Source organism: Diabrotica virgifera, chromosome 9, assembly GCF_917563875.1.
Source record: "Diabrotica virgifera virgifera chromosome 9, PGI_DIABVI_V3a".
NCBI classification, from domain to species: Eukaryota; Metazoa; Arthropoda; class Insecta; order Coleoptera; family Chrysomelidae; genus Diabrotica; species Diabrotica virgifera.
The window spans coordinates 220028811-220046535 of record NC_065451.1 but is presented as its reverse complement, the minus strand read 5'-3'; the positions used below and the strand labels follow the sequence as shown (position 1 = coordinate 220046535).

The 17725-nt window shown below is 34.3% G+C and overlaps 2 protein-coding genes across 4 annotated transcripts in view; both read left to right on the top strand.

Annotated features, from left to right (window-relative positions):
• The first annotated feature begins 268 nt into the window (after positions 1-268).
• Positions 269-17725, top strand: part of LOC126892058 (cathepsin L-like proteinase) — a 153698-nt gene continuing 136241 nt past the window's right edge. The window contains exons 1-5 of one of the 2 annotated variants that reach the window (XM_050661493.1): positions 269-393; positions 1604-1697; positions 3434-3772; positions 5293-5572; positions 10344-10675. In XM_050661493.1, the coding sequence (XP_050517450.1) occupies positions 1614-1697; positions 3434-3772; positions 5293-5572; positions 10344-10591 (951 nt within the window). In that variant the 5' untranslated portion in view covers positions 269-393; positions 1604-1613 and the 3' untranslated portion in view covers positions 10592-10675. Of the gene's footprint in view, positions 394-1603; positions 1698-3433; positions 3773-5292; positions 5573-10343; positions 10676-17725 lie in introns of those variants that run through there. The other variant, XM_050661492.1, reaches the window with a different exon arrangement.
• Positions 15485-17725, top strand: part of LOC126892060 (cathepsin L-like proteinase) — a 34891-nt gene continuing 32650 nt past the window's right edge. The window contains exon 1 of one of the 2 annotated variants that reach the window (XM_050661496.1): positions 15485-15592. The gene's annotated coding sequence lies outside the window, so the exon portion shown is untranslated. The remainder of the gene's footprint in view (positions 15593-17725) is intronic. The other variant, XM_050661495.1, reaches the window with a different exon arrangement.

The window sequence follows — 17725 nt, the reverse complement described above, 5'->3', positions numbered from 1 at the left end:
AAAATTAATGATGAAAGGGCTACGCAAAACATTTTTATTTTTGCCGGAAAGTATTTGAAATAATTTCAATCAGCATAATCTAAAAGAATATCAAAAAAATCTGATTTGATATGTGCACCCATTCAGAAATATATCAGGAGTATTATCAATGGTATTATTATCCCAAAATAACAGATATATAACTTTTAATAGATTTCATGTTTTAGTATTTGAATGGAAAATAAAAATTTAACTACTATCTCATCTCAAGGGTCGATCGTCTAAGTACCTAGTTCTTCCAAATCATCAATCACTACAATGAGATCTAATCTGATAGGGTCTTCAAAAATAGTATATAATAGTTCAAATTTGCCAGAGAACTATAGAATTTTTGTAGTGCTTGTCAAGAATAAGGTAAGTGTTTTTTCATCATTTCGTCTAATTTGTGTTCAAAATCTGTTTTTCTCAATAAATCTGCAGTAACTCCAAAATATAGTTTTCCTAAAAATATAGTTGCTGAAAAATATTTTCTGTTTGTCTATTTCTCTTTTTTTTTTCAAATTTTCCATTTGGTTTTGGACTATTGTTTTGTTATGTATATTGTTTTATAAATCTTAAATATTTGTAATACTAATACTATCGGTTTACAGCGTTCTCCGACGCATTCCGACTCCTAACCGCCATTCTTCTCTGTTTAACCATAGACCTGGAGGAATTTCTCTTTCCTCGAGTTCTTTTTCAATTCCCTTCCTTTAGCTTCTTCTCGGCCTTCCTTTGTTCCTTCTCGCATGTGGCGCCCACGTCAAAATGTGTTTAGGAATCGTATCATCTGTCATTCTCTGTACATGGCCGTACCATATTAATTCTTTTGTTTTTATATCATGTCATCAATAATAGTATCGGAAGAAAACGAATTTTATGGCTGAAGAACCTGAGAGAATGGTTTGGATGCAGCTCAAAACAACTATTTAGAGCTACTGCCTCAAAAATTAAAATAGCTATGATGACTGCAAACCTCCGTAGCGGAAATGGCACCTGAAGAAGAAAAAGAAGTGACTCCAATAATTTCTTGTATTCTCTCATTGGTACCAGATTTCTTTTTGATTTGCCTGCTTATCTTCCCCAGAGTCTATTTCTGTTCCTAGTAAGATTTTCTCTGTTCTTTGTTTCAGTGGCCAAACTTCACGGCCATATGTGATTACACTTTAAAGTATGGTATTGTATATGAGCTGTATGTTCGCTTTTGATGTTGTTTGGTCCCACAGAATGCCGTTCATCATGGATAAGGCTTTTCTACTCTGCATGTTTCTGTCTTTTATAGCAGCATCGAGTGTTTAATCTTGGGTTATCTTCATGTCCAGGTGCTTTTATTCATCACAGTGTTTACTTTCTGTTCCATCGTCTAATGTAGTGGACTGCTTTGTCCCTCCAATACACATGGCTTCTGTTTTTTTAATCTTGACTTCGAAACTTCGAACCATTACATTTTCTTTTCCACAGCTTTTTCTTGTTCCAGATAAAATTTTGAAATGGGTAGGCGAAATACAGCAACCCTGCTTCAGTCCTTTCTTGACCTTAAATTCCTCCCAAATATTTTTAATAATGTTTAATGTTTGTATTTCAGAAAAGGCATAATGAAAGTCATTGTTGTTATTGCTTGTCTTATTGTGACAATCGCTGCCGAATTGAACGGTTATGACCACTGGGTTTCTTTCAAGGTAAGCATTCCTACTTTTTTACACAGAAATTTGTTGTATTGTCTCATTTACTTACATATTAAATGTTGACTGGAAAAGATAACCAACTATCAAATACCTAAAACAAAATATGAGAGTTTTAACAACTATTATTCGAAGAAATTGAAAACATACAATTGATTTGGTATGGACATGGCCAAATAATGGAAGATAGACGATTTCATAAGCAAATAATAAAATTGGTACCAGTTGAAATCAAAACAGATATGGTTAGGAGATTGTAACTAGACATTATGATGTGTATATTGGCTAAATAGGCGATGCCTGATAAGAACTGAAGACAAAAAATATAAAATTCTGAAACTCTTTACTTGTGGAATGCAGTGGCGGCTCGTGATTTTTACAGTAGGGGAGGCTATACCTAACTGTAAAATATTTAGGCAAATTTGAACTAGCAAAAAAAATCCGCCAAAAAATTTAATTTAAGGCGCCATTTTTTTGACCTTCTTTTATTTAAATTTTATAATATCATCATAATTCATAATTTCATAATATTATTATATCATGTTAAAAATAGTTAGTTTAATTGTAAAAGTGTATTACCAAAGTCTGTGTCATTTATTTGTTAACAATTCTATCTCTGTAAGTAGATATGCATATCAAAATAAATACAGATTTGAAGTTTTGCAGTCCATACAGGTTGAAGCTACACATTTTTTAAGATACTCAACTGAATTTTTTTAATTCTAAAAGCGGCCCACTGCGAATCGAAAAACACGGTAAATTACCGATATTTTGTTTTGCATTACAGATATCGGAAAAAGTTATTTGAACAAGTTGTTCCAAATATTATTCTATTCCCACATAACAAATTTCATCACAAAATTCGCACTTTTAGTTTTTTCATTATTTGCAGTCAGGATCCTAAATCGGAGAGGAGGCTGCTGGCCGATCAGCCGCCCTTGCCCAATCTCCGGGCAGCGTGTGCGTTAAGCGATAATGTAGCTCTAAGGAGACCGGGTCTCCTTAAACGCTGCTGGGCTGCGCGGAGCATTAGCAAGTGAGATATTCCGGCCAGCAGCCTCCGCTCCAATTTTAGGATCCTGACTACAAAATAATGAAAAAACTAAAAGTGCGAATTTTGTGATGAAATTTGGTATGTGGAGTTAGAACATTATTTGGAACAACTTGTTCAAATAACTTTTTCCGATATCTCTAACGCGAAGCAAAATGGCAAAGTAAACAAAACAGTGTAGCATGATGTGTAAAGAATTTATGGGGAGGCTAAGCCTCCTTTGCCTTCTCTGACCAGCCGCCACTGGTGGAATGTCCAAGTTAAATATTGTATTTATATGGGATTAGACACAATTGATTGTAATGACAATTACATTTTTACCTAAAAACATTTGCCGTTTCAATTTCCGCTCCGGAAATCGTTTTCAAAAGATTAATAAGGAAAAGGAATTGTGTTGAAAAAATATATAATCGCCAAGATGTTGTTGACGTTATCTCAACACAAGTCGCTACCAAAGAAAGATGGTTGGATTTTAAATTGATCAATTAGTATACATACTACAGAGCTGTTATTATCTTCTTCTTTCTATAATTACTAAACCTGTGGGAGCATTTCATAGTGGGTTTCCCAAACACCACTGCTTTCATACTTTCTCATTTTTTTGCGACAACATAGATTTTCTCATACTTTCTTTTAAATAATAAAATGAAAGAATACAAGCTATTTTTGCTTTCATTTTTAGGCTAAACATTCAAAGCAATATAAAATAACAGAAGATAAACTAAGATTCCAAATTTTCCAAGACAACCTTCGCGAAATAGAAGAGCACAACGCAAGATACGCCAAAGGAGAAGTAGGATGGTACAAAGGTGTCACTCCATTCGCTGATTGGACCAAAGAAGAATTCAAGGCTCTGTTGACACGTCAAGCTGCTTCCAGGCCTAAGCTTAACGAGAGTTTGGGGGTTCATGTCGCCGATCCAAATGTTAAGTTGGCATCCTCTGTTGATTGGAGGAGCAAAGGAGCAGTATTGCCTGTAAGAGACCAAGCTAGCTGTGGATCATGCTGGGCATTCAGTACCGTAAGTATTTTATAATGCAAGTATAATAATAATTAGCGCCTGAGCCTGATAGGCCCATGAAATCATTTACCATTCTACTATATCCCTTCTTGTCCATAGCTTTCATCCTTCAATTTGTGACGTTCAATCTTGTTAGATAATCTTTACATCCATATTTCCACGTTGTTCTCGATCGACCTCTTCTGTGACGTCCTCCTATTGTACTTGACAGTAGTATTTTCGGTAGTCTACCCTCTAACATCATCTGTATCCCATGCAACCAAACGAGGTTTTTATAACGTAGGTAACACGTCATAAAAATGACCAATTGACGTGTTTCTATGACGTAGTACTGACGTTGAAAATAACGTGTTTTTGTCTCATCGATTTGACGTCATAATTGTGACGATTTTAAAACGTCAAAAAGATAACGACTTTTACACGTCGCCGTCGGTAAAATCACGTCTGTAATACTTTCAAAAAGTGACCTCTTTCTTTATCAGATGTTTCAAAGTAGTATAAAAAATAGGTAACATGAACATAATTAGTTCATTAACCGAAAATAAACATAACCTCAAATAGTTGACAAGAAGAATTACTGCATTAAACTAACTCACTGAGCAAAAGCGAATAAAAATCTCTTAATTAACACGTTTCTTCAACTAAATGTCTCAATGAAAAGTCTTATTTTATCACACAAGACACAAAGCACGTAAACAATAAATGAGAAATTTCTTATGAACAACGTTATAAACTAAATTGTTTGAAGTCAAAACAAACAAGCTTTTTAAGCTCCTAAACAAACTTTTTTGTGACGTCAGACGTGGGCTGTCTGAAATGAAAACGTCTTTTAAACGTATTTTAACGTCATGAATTTTACGTATTTAAAATCACGTACAAAAGACGTTTATATGACGTAATGTTCAAACACGTATATATATTCAACCAAAACTGACGTTTCCGCGACATTATATGACGTCACTTGGTTGCCTGGGATATGTATCCTAGCAATCTTAGTTGTTGGGTTGTTATTATTAAAATAAGCACAAAGCAAAAATATGTCGACAGAGTTACCTCACGAAATGTCTAAAAAAAATCTGTCCAAAATTTCAGGTGGATCGGTTAAGTAGATTTTAAGTTACAATGTCCACCTTCTTTGAAAAAAGCAGTTTTGAGAAAAACGCGTTTGAAGCGTTGACAAATTTTATTTTCAATTTCTTTTTTGTATGTCAAATCGTAAAGTGATGCACGCCGGAATATATTTTTGAATGGCGGATTAATTTACAAAAGTGAAAGAAAACAGCTATTAGACGTTTCTCACTACGCTGCCAAGCGAGCCGAAGGTTTAATATGCTGTATTTCCAGTAATTTTGCTCCGATTAATCTGAAATTTTCTTTCTGAAGTTATGTACCTTCATTTAAAATAATAAAAACAATCGAAAATTTTAAAGTTTTGTAAACCAAAGCTCTCTCCTTAAGCAGTATTTAACTATATTCTTATTTTTTTTTAACATAAATTCAACAAAACTAAATCATTTTAGGCAGCTGCTTTGGAGGGACAACTAGCAATACACAAAAACGAAAAAATTCCTTTGAGTCCACAGAATCTTGTGGACTGCTCTACACAAAATGACGGTTGTGATGGTGGAGACCAAGTGCTGGCTTTCAAATTCATTAAATCAAGCGGTATTAGCTCCGAAGCTGACTACCCATACGTAGGAGTCGACCAGAAGTGTCACAAGAATGTCCACAAAACTGTTAGTACCATCTCCGGCTACAAACATCTAAGTGCAAATGAAAACGCTTTGATTTCTGCTCTTTGTAAGTATTACATCATAAGATAAAAGACTTAACTTTGTACCGGGTGTCCCAATAAGAATGGCTCTCGGCCATATCTCAGGAACCGTTTATAGTACAGCTTTGACAAAAAAATATTTATAACAAAAGTTGCCTCGACAAAAGCCTGGGAATTATTTTCATAATTGTAGGTCCACCGCTAGAGGGCGTAATTGAATATCAACAATTAAAAAATCTAAATTTTACAAAATTTTTCTAATGAAGGAGCACTGAAAATCCAGTCATCGTATTCTTCATACAATTATGCGCATATTTGATTTCGCAAGTTTAAGTTTACCTTTGCAAATAAGAGTTGGATGTGAGTGGGAACCTTCTTATGAAAAAATGGCTGTAAGTCCGGTTCTGCTAAATCGAATTTTAAATACTTTATCTTGTTGAAAACAGCTCTTTTTCGTCAAAGTAAGAGCCTTATTTTCGAAATAGAATAATAAAGTAATATGCCAGCTAGTAAGCGTTATTTAATTATTTTCGGAAATCTAGTTTTCTTTGGAGAATACTAAAAAAAAAACAAGTATGCATTTTTAATCCTCTATTACAAAATTAGACCAAATTAGCAACATAATGCCGAAAACCGCATGCCGGTACCTTTTTTCTATCTCGAGATATCTTAAGAAACGTGTAAATTTTAAACAACTCTTAATATCACCGATAAAAGAAGTTAAGGAAAAGTAGTGTGCTATGGAAAAAACAAATAATCATTTACCAGATGTAAACGTATATAATTAATTAAAACAACAATAAGCCAAACAACACTATAAAAAATAACAAAGAAATAAAAGCAACTACTTACTTAGTGACGACCTAAATGTTCAAATTGTTGCCCATCATTTTCGATACAAGCATTTACTCTTTCAAGAGTAGATTGAACAGCATTCTCAATTTCTGATTTCGCAATGCTTTGAATGGCGTTTCATATCCTCTAGATTCTAGAGCATGTTCTCTCGAGTAGCGGGCCTAGCGGCAAAAACAAGGTCTTTACTCCTTCCCCATAAATAAAAGTCTAAAACAGTTAAATCTGTTGGTACTCAATCTACTCTTGAAAGAATAAATTCTTGCATCGAAAATGCTGGGCAACAATTTGAACATTTCGGCAGTCACTAAGACTAAGTAAGTAGTTGCTTTTATTTCGTTGTTATATTTTATAATGTTGTTTGTCTTATTGTTGTTTTAATTAATTATATACGTTTACATCTGGTAAATGGTTATTTGTTTTTTCCATAGCACACTACTTTATCTTAACTTCGTTTACCGGTGACATTAACAGTTGCTTAAAATTTACACATTTCTCAAGATATCTCGCGATAGAAAAAAGGTATCGACATGCGGTTTTCGCTATTATGTTGCTAATTTGGTGTAATTTTGTAATATAGGACTAAAAATGCATACTTGTGTTTAATATTTTAAAAAGAAAACTAGATTTCTGAAAATAATTAAATAACGCCTCCTAGCTTGCATATTACTTATTAGGCTATTTCGAAAATAAGACATTTACATTTATGAAAAAGAGCTGTTTTCAATAAGACCAAGTATGCAAAATTCGATTTTGCAGAACCGGATGGACTTACAGTCATTTTTTCATAAGAAAGTTCCCACTCACCCCCACCTCTTATTTGTAAAGGTAGACTTAAACTTGTGAAATCAAATATGCGCAGAATTGTATGAAGAATACGATAATTGGATTTCCAGTGCACTTTCATTAGGTAAATTTTGGAAAATTTTGATTTTTTAATTTTTGATATTTAATTACGCCATCTAGCGGTGGACCTACAATTATGAAAATAATTTCGAGGCTTTTCCCGAGGCAACTTTTTTTATATATATTTTTTTTTGTCAAAGCTGTAATATAAACAGAAACAGTTCTTGAGATATGGCCGAGAGCCATTCTTATTGGGACACCCGGTACGTAGGTATACGAGCAATATTTCTACATTTCGATTACTTCTGTTGTGGGGAACGTTGACGCATGATTTCGTTAATGATTTCTCTCATCTGTTTGATTATTCTGTAATATTAGAACTCAAAGAATTATTAAAATAGATAACAAATACTGAAGTTTAAGCGTTTAAACAAGTTTGTAGGCGGTCGGGAACCAAAGTTATGGCAGTTTTAATTTTATCTTTAATCTGACGTTAATGTTTGCCATGTCAAAGCATATGTTGCTATTATGAACAACAAAGGAGAATACAACACTGAAAACGTTTGTTTTCTATACTTCCACAAAATTTATTAGAACTATGTGACTACAGCTGTTTCCGCAGAGTGCCTTTCTCAAGTGATTTAGATTATTATGGGTTTGCCTTTTTAAAGTCTTTAACTGAAGAGGTTGAGGAGTGGGTAGCTGTTTGTCTCGAGTTGGTCATCCAGAATTATATTTGTATTTTTCAATTTATTAATTTCCATAGATTCTAATAAAGATAGCTTAAGGCCTTTATTTTGAATATGCAGAATTTGAAACTGTTCATTAAAAGAATGATTATGATCTACTAGAAGGTGAAGTGCGTATGTAGAAGTGTCTGTTTTTCTATTGTTGAAAGCCCTTTTGTGTTCTGCTATCCGTTTGTCAAAGGTTCTGCCAGTTTGACTGATGTAAGTTTTCGGACAGTCACCACAAGTTAGTTTGTAAACACCGCTCTGTAGTTGTTTTCTCTTTCGGCTCTTATTGTTCTTAATATATTTATTTGCTTAAGTTGTTGTTAGTTCTGAAAGCTGGTGTTATTCCTTTCTTTTTTATGTATCTGGCTATTTTTGTTGGTACCCTGCCATGGTGCCGCCCAAAATCCCGACAGCCAAAATCCCGACAGCCAAAATCCCGACGGCCAAAACACCGACACGCCAGAATCCCGACACGCCAGAATCCTCGCATAAGTAAAAATGCCGACTTTTGTTTAATACTTTTAATACAAAATACTTTTGTTTAGTAACAAAAAATAAAAAACAGATGGCCATAAACAAAAAACAAGAAATAAATGTAATTATTTGTTAAAAAGAAACATATCAAATCTGTCGGGATTCTGACCTGTCGGGATTTTGGCCTGTCGGGATTTTGGGGTAGACTCATCTTGCCAGTATCTGTGATAGAGCAGAAGGTACTGGGTTCTTTCTTTGGTAATGGATAGACTAATTTCAGGGGTTTCTTATGGAGTTTTTGGTTTAAAATTTTGTTAATTGTTTGTTCGTTATAGCCATTGTTTACTGCTATTTGTTTAATGATGTTCAGTTCTATCTCGAAGTTATTTTTTGACATGGGAATTTCTGCCAGTCTATGTATCATGTTATGGTAGGCTGCTAATTTGTGTGGTGTAGGATGGGATGATGAATTGTGTATAGTTGTGTCAGTATGGGTAGGTTTATGATATACGGAGAACTCATGTTTGTTGTGTAGTCTGGTAATTGTTACATCTAGAAAGTTTACGGACTTATTCTGCTCGGTTTCTATTGTAAAGTCAATATTACTATGAAGTGAATTAATGTATGATAGAAATTGGTCAAGTTGTCTGTTAGTTCCTGTAAAGCATACTAGTATATCATCCACATATCTCCACCAATATAATAACGGTTTAAATACGGGATGTTTAGAAATTGTTGTTTCAAGCTGGTTCATAAATATATCTGATAGCAATGGGCTTAGAGGATTACCCATAATAAGTCCTGCACCATTGTTTGTGTATATTTGATTATTGAATTTAAAATAGTCTTGATTTATGCAAATTTCAAGAAGGTGTAAAATTTCAGATGCAATTATCGGATTTGTACTATTATGGTCTAAAAATTTTTAACTGAAACAAAAGTCTCTGTAGGAGGAACACTAGGAAAAGATTTTTTATGTCAAATGAGATTAGTCTGGAGTTTGCCAATTGAAAACGTTGTATTTTATTAACTAGTTCTAGTGTATTTTTTACGGTGAATTTAGGTGAAAATTTAGTGTATTCTGTAATATGTAATATCTGACAGTTTTTTTGAAAGTTTATATGACGGAGCTGTATAAAAAAAAACTACAGGCCTTATTGGGTGGTCAGGTTTGTGAAGTTTAATAAAAGACTATAATTTAGGAGGTTATGGGTCCATAATATTAAGGTATTTCTGTTCTGTTGGACTTAATATTGATTTTGAATTTTCAATGGCTAGTTTAATTGGTTTTCGGTATTTTTCTGTGGGGTCTTTGTTTAGTGTTATACTATTTTGGTTATTTAAAAATTCTATTGTTTCATATTATTATAGTCTCTTTTATCTATAGCAATAGTAGTGTTACCTTTGTCTGCTTTTGTAAATATTATGTCATATTTTATTGATTTATTTTTAATTGAAACGGCTATTTGGTTATCTTTGTTACAGGAATTATTAGTTTCACTACAAAAATCGGTAATAGATTTTGCAATTATGCTTTTTTCTATATTCTTGGCAGTTTTGTTTAGCGCTACTTCACATTCTACACCTAAATATTCTAAATTTTTTTGATTATTATGTTGAGGCAAGTTGTGTTTGAATCCTTTCTCTAAAAGTTCTATCTCACTATTATTGAATTTAGTGTCTGTTAAGTTTATAAATCTATTGAAAAATCTATGATTTGAAATTTTTTTTTGTATAATGAGTATTGAGTTTTTTACTATTGCAAATTAGATTATTTAGTTTTTTACGCTGTGTATTAAATTTTTTGTCTCACCATCAAGTAACGGTCGAATCCATTAATTATTTAAAGGAGGATTTACATTCATGTAAAATATTTTCTTGTTTTTAGCTTCTATTGGACCAATCTCCGTTTCTGTTGATGCCAGTGTTTGGTCACTATACGCAGGTGGTCTTTTCGACGAAAGAGATTGTGGTACTGATATCAACCATGCAGTACTCGCTGCAGGATACACCGACGAATACATTTTAGTCAAAAATTCTTGGGGCACAGACTGGGGTGAAGAAGGGTATATCAGACTAGCAAGAGGACATAACATATGCCAAATCAACGAAGATAATTCTTACCCCATTTTGTAAATTGTAAATCTGACATTACCTTGTAAATGTAGACATATTTTTTTTATTTTAAACAAAAAGAATACACTTAATCTACAAGATTAATCAGCATTTTTTCTTTAACCAAATTTTCATGAAATTTCCTAAAATAATTGTGTATAATCTAGATGTCACCTTGTCTATTCTAGCTTTTTTTGACATGAACTGCCCACTTCTTTGTTGTGGCTACACTGCACAGCACTGACTGCTTTACTCTAACTGCTCTGTTGTGGCTACAATGCACACATACTAAGCCTTGTACAACTTCTCAGATTACACAAGCTCGAAGAGATTTCAACCCCAGGTCTTAACACTTTCGTATGGGGTTGATGCCTGGACACTGAAACAATCCAACAATAAAAACCTGGAAGCATTCGAAAGGGCCTAGCCGGGTAAGATGATGAAAAATGCCCCCAACTCGATTTGAAGTCTATACAGGTCACCGTTTAGCACATATAGAGAAACTCACTTTCGGAAATTTTTAGCCCCCTAGGTGGTCACGTGACCCACCTAGAGCCTAATCAGGCTTTTTATGTTTTTATTTTTTATCTCAGCCGCATCGAGAGCTAGCCAAAAACTTTAAATAAAAAAGTTGTAGGTTTCAAAAATGTCTGTCCGAAGAAGATGTTTTTTTTAATTTTTGGTGGGAAATTTAAATTTAAGGACGATTTTAAAATTTTAAATGTGTATACAAAAAAAATTAAGACATTCGTTTTCACGAAAAAAATTTATAACGTGTATTTTTGCATAATGTATCACCCTCAATTTTTTCATATTTTTAAAATTGGTGAAACGTACTTTTGTTTTGTGGACAACACAAGAAGATTCTAGAAATATTTTTGGAAAGATGCTACCTCCAACCTTGTGCTCTGTTTGCTCTCTACTTCTTTTTTATTAGAGCAGTTTACACATTTTTAATAACGACTAAATATTTTTATTTCAGAAAATATAATGAAGGTGCTCCTTGTTGTTGCGTGTCTTATTTCGGTAATCACCGCCGAATTGAACGATTATGACAAATACATGCAAAAAAATATGAGTCACCTCTCAACATCCAAATTAATGTACTAATATTTTTACAGATGCGCCCTGGTCTATGGGGTAAATGTAGTCTATCTTTTTTTATTGCAAGACATGCATGAATTGTTCATGTCATACTTTGTCGAATGCTTTCTTATAGTCAAGAAAACACGCATTATCATCATCAGTAGCTCGACAACCCTTTTTGGGTCCTGGCTTGCTCTAGTATTTTCCGCCGTTCTGTTATGTTCCTTGCTTTGTTCTTCCAGTGGGTAATCTCAAGTGTTTTCAGATCTTGCTCCACTTGTTCCATGTATCTAAGTTTGGGTCTTCCCTTTGACCTTCTCCCTACTGGTGTTTGCTTCATTCTATGTTTTGGTGTTTCGGTCTCCAACATTCGTTCAATATGGCCCATCCAGCGCAGACGTCCGATCTTTATGGATGTTATGACGTCGGGTTCGTTGTATGCTGCGTATAGTTCAAAATTATATCTTCTGCGGCATACGTCATTATCTTTCACCCCCTTATATATGTGTCTAAGGATTTTTTGTTCAAACGTACCTAATAAGTTTTCATCGCTTTTCGAAAGTGTCCATGTCTCTGATCCATATATAAGGAACGGTTTTATCAGGGTTTTGTATATTTTGCATTTGATACATTTCTCGTGATGTTGATAGATCTTAGATGTTTAATGAGTCCATTATATGTTTTATTAGCAATATGTATTCTTCTCTTAACTTCTTCGCTGACATTGTTATCTGTGGTAACTAGTGAACCTAGATATGTAAAATTTTTTACGCTTTCGATGTTATAGTCTCCTATTGTCAGATTCTGTAGGTTTCTTTGGCCTGTCGATTTGCTGGCCTTCATGTATTTGGTTTTTATTTCATTAATATTTAGGCCACTGTTTTGTGCCGCTCTTTCTATAGAATTAAATGCTTCTATCATTTCTCTTTTGCTTCTAGCTATGATATAAATATCATCTGCAAATGCCAATATTTGTACACTTTTTGTTATTATTGTTCCTCTGGTGTTGACTTTTGACTCTCTAATTATTTTCTCTAATGTGATGTGGAATAGAATACAGGATAGGGCATCTCCCTGTCGTAGTCCCGTTCTAACATGGATTGTATCTGTTAGTGCGTTTTGAATTCGAACCCTGCTTTGTACTTTAAGTGTTTCTTTTACTATATCAATGAGATGAGTTGGAATATTAAACTCTTTCAGGGCGTTGATCAGAAATTCTCGATGGATATTATCATAGGCACTCTCAAAGTCAATGAAAGTCAATGAAGAGATGATGTGTTTCTATATTAAATTCCCTAGTCTTTTCCAAGATTTGTCTCAAAACGAAGATCTGATCTATTGTGGACTTCTGTCTGCAGAAACCACATTGATATCCCCCAACTATTTGTTCCGCATATGGTCTCAATCGCTCATACACAATATTTGACAGTATTTTATATGCCACAGTCAGTAGCGTTATTGCCCGGTAGTTTTTACATTAATGCTGATCTCCCTTTTTATGTAGTGGAATGATTACTCCGGTATTCCAGTCTTGTGGTAGTTGCTTATTATTCCATATGTTCACTATAAGTTCGTGTATCGCATTCAATAGGGAGTCTCCGCCTTCTTTTATTAATTCTGCGCTAATGTTGTCCAATCCAGGTGACTTGTTGTTTTTCAGTCTGGTAACTGCTTCTTGCATTTCCTGGTTGTTGAAGGGGGGTTGTTTCTCTGGTATCCGTTTGATCCAGTATAATTTCATCGTATAGTGGATCTCCGTTTTTTTTTCAAACTTTTATTTGAATAATTCAGTCCATCTTTGCAGTATTTCACTCTGCTGAGTTACTATATCTCCTTCTTTGTCTCTGCACATCATTGTTCTTGGTTTAAATTCTTTTATGCTTTTGTTGAGTTTTGGGTAGAATTTTCTGGTTTCTGTTGGTTCATTTAATTCTTCAATTTCTTGGAGTTCCTTTTCTATGTGTTCTTTTTTTCTTTCTGCGGTGTATTTTCTTCTCTTCCCTCCTTAGCATTCTATATTCCTCCTCTGCCTGTCTTGTTCTATGTCGTTGTTGTAGTCGTTGATATGCATTATTTTTCTCTCTGTTATGTTACGACACTCTTCATCGAACCACCTCCCTTCAGTTGATTTGACCTTTTTGTAGACCCAAGGTCTCCTTGGCAGTGTCTTGTATGATGTTTTTATACGCTTGCCATTCTCTGTTTATATCCTCGTGCTTTTGTCTGTTTTCTAGCCTTCCTCTTATATATTCTTTGTATTTGGCCCTTTTGCTGTTGTCTACTAAGTTTTTTATTTCATATTTTCAATTTTGGATCCTTTTCTTTTTTAATGTTTGAGATTCTGGTTCTTATTCTACTTTCCACTAGGTGGTGATCTGAGTCTGCATTTGCCCCTCGTCTGCTGCATACGTTTATTACGTCTGAGTGATGTCTAGAGTCAATAATAACATGATCGATCATGTTTACTGTAACCCCATCTGGAGATTTCCACGTTCCCTGGCAATGACCATGTTAAGGGAAGTTGCTAGATTTATTAGTCTGATGTCATTGTCATTTTATACTTCATGGAGGCTGTGCTTACCTATCGTTGGTAGGTATTGTGGCTCTTTTCCTATTTTTGCGTTGAGATCCCCATAAATAATTTTGATGTCATGATGTCATGTCTTTGGGCATGAATGGTATGCAGCTTCTGGGTCTTCATAGAATTTTTCTTTGACATCGTCTTCTTTTTCCTCTGTAGGGGCATGCACATTTAAAATGCTATAGTTAAAAAAGTTCCCCTTAGTCTCAGGATACATATTCTAGGGTTTAACCTTTTTATTTACAATAAAGCCAGTACCTAGTGCGTGGTCTTTAGAGTCGCAACTATAGAATATAATGTGGTGTCTTTTGTCGATGGTGCCAATCCCGGTCCATCTCATTTCCTGCAGAGCTGTTATATCTATGTTATATCTATTAAGTTCACCGAGCAGATTTTGGAGGGCTCCCGGTCTGTATAGGGATCGGATGTTCCACGTCGCAATTCTTAAATCGTGTACCTTTTTCTCGCGCAGTCGTCGTCGTTTGATCAGTCCGGTTTTCTTTCCTTGAACGTTCGTAACATGTGTGTTTTCTAGGATAGAGTTGTTAGCCCTACGCCCAACCCCCTTTTCGGAGGGCCATTTCTCCCTTCCTCGTCGGCCCTGACCCTACTTTCCACTGGGGTTGGTTACCCAATCTCCGGCAGGGTTGCTCAAGTTTACCAGGGTCCACCCGTGTGATTAAGTCACACTTCTTGGAGGTGAGAATAGGAATTGAGTAGCAGTGGCTAGAGGTGTTATCAGCAAGCGACACCTTGTATTGCGCATCACTACTCCTTTGAACCCCAAGAAAACACGCATACAGTCGGAAAAATTAAAGAATACCCATAAACAATCACACCAATCACTAATTTTAAATTTTCTGTCAATTTCTATAACAAACGTTTGTTATTTATAGAAAAAGACAGCAAATACAAAATAAGTGATTGATGTGATCTTTCATGGGTATTCTTTCATTTTTCCGACTGTGTATATCTTAATCGGCATCCAGGCACCTTTGTATAAGTATGTTAAGTGAAAAAAGAGCTTCACAAGTTCCTAGACCTTTGCGAATCACTAATGTCTACGTCCAGTTTATGATATATATTCGGTTATGGATGATTTCAGTACCAAGTTTGAGATAGTTAATTTCTAGAAAAGTATTAGATAACTCTAATTAAATCAAAACCAAGCGTACTATTAAAAACAAGAACACTCAAGGGATTAAATGACGTATGTTGAACACATAGCAATCTAATCTCAGTCTCTTAAAAAAATTAAAATAACACATAATTATAATGAAGTATATATAACAGTTGCACGAAATTTATAAACATCTTCTAGACGATAGAATTTTGTGATCAAGAGTATCAGTAAGGTAAGCTTTTTTTCAACCTTTATTTAGGTCTTCTTTGTAAGATTTTTTTTGGAGGGATAAATATTTTTTCCGCCGTCCTAATCTTCGCATTTCTTTTTCTTCTTTACTTGCCATCTCCGCGACGGAGATGGTTCGGTTGATGTGAATCCGTAGCATTTCCTTAAGTTACGCATCCATGAGATTCTTCTCCTTCCTTAGTGATGTGAGTCGAGAATATTTCCAAGCGAATATTCGCGAACATTGGAAAGTTTCCGAGAATATTCGCATATAAAAAATGGAAATATTCTCCTGACCGCGAATATTCCCGGAAACTTTCAATGGAAAATTCTCGAGAATATTTGCGAGAACTTTCGAGAATGTTTCCGAGAACTTTCCATAATATTTCCGAGAACTTTCCATAATATTTCCGAGAAGTTTTGAGAATATAAAGCATTTACATTAGGCATTCAGTGTGATGGCTGGTCAAATAATATAAGAAATCAATCTGTTATTAACTTTAAGGGCGTTTAGATGCCGCGATACATGCGAGCAATTTCTTGTGACGATAAATTGCTACGATTTATTGATTTCTTTTTAAAACTGTTTAGACGCTGCGATAAATTGTTGCGATCAATTAAGTGGCGTTTAGACGCCGTGATAAATGCGAGCAATTTATTGTGACGATAAGTTGCTACGATTTATTGATTTTTATAAAGCTGTTTAGAAGCTGCGATATATGTGTCTAAACGCTGCCTTATAAACTGAAACAACTCGATCGTTACAATAAATTGATGCAATCCGATACCAACTCTAATCCCCCAAATCCGATAAATCGCCGCAATGTACAGTTTACACTCAACGATAAATTGAAACAACTCGATTGATATCGATAATTTGCTGCGATTTATAGAGGTGTCTAAACGCTGCTTTGACAACACCTGAACCAGTAATGTGTATACTTAACACTTTTTACAGATTGTGAAAAGCACACAGCTGAATATCTTTCACAACAAATAATAAATATCTAGTACATATTTTCCTTTACATTATATTATAATGTAAAGGAAGTCGACCAGAAAAATTTTGTGGGATTGTTACAGACAATGCAGCACCAATGGATCATTTTGACAAAGGCAAAATGATCGATAAAAAACAAATATAATTTTATTGAAGCATATTCCTGGGTTTCTCATACATTAAATTTGCTGGTGTCTGATTTGATGAACCTACATTCTCTTAAAAATGTTGAGGCATGTTGTAAAGAAATTGTTAAAAAGGTAACTAATTCCCACATATCTCTTGTCCGATTTAATACAATCTAGCTTCAAAACTACAATAAAGTTATATCATTCAAACTTCCTGTAAAAACTAGATCGGGTTCAATCCTTAATTCTAAAATAGCCTTATTGTGTTTGAAAGTGCTTTACAAATACTTATGGTCATAGAGGGAGAAAATTTAAAATTTTCACGGAATTTCAAATAAAACTATCGGATGATGAAATATTTTGAATAAAGTTGCAAAAAGTAGCAGTTGTGCTAACAACAATAATAATTGTAAAATGGATTACTTTATTGAAAGGCAATATGTTTAAAATATCCCAGGTTGTCGAGGCATTTAAGGAAATAGCAAATATTTTTACCGGGAATATTCCATTACTTCCAATCAGTAAGCCCGAGGAAAAGGAATGCTTATATCTAGATTAGAAAAAAAAAAGAAGAAAAAATGGCAGTGAAGCCTGTGCACTATGCTGCAAACTTACTTGATTCTTTTAACAGGACAAAGCATCACTGGTAAAGAGCATATATTAGCTAAGCAGTGTATAGACAAATTATTAACCAACCATCCCAAGTTTATTGACAAAAAAGAAAACATTTTTACAGAACTAACATACAATAGGCTAACTAGAAAAATATAATATTTCCATAAGTTTCCGAAAGTTTCCAATATTCCCGGAAAATTTCCGGAAACTTTCCGGCGTTTGAATCGTCCCGGAAATTTTACATCGCTATCCTTCCTACACTTCTCTTGCCCTGGATGATTTTCCCTTGTATAATTAATTGAAGTAAGTATGTTGTATTTCTCATTACGCATAACATGCCTTAAGTATTGCAGCTATCTTGTCTTGATGGTTTTCAATATTTCCATTCTTTTGT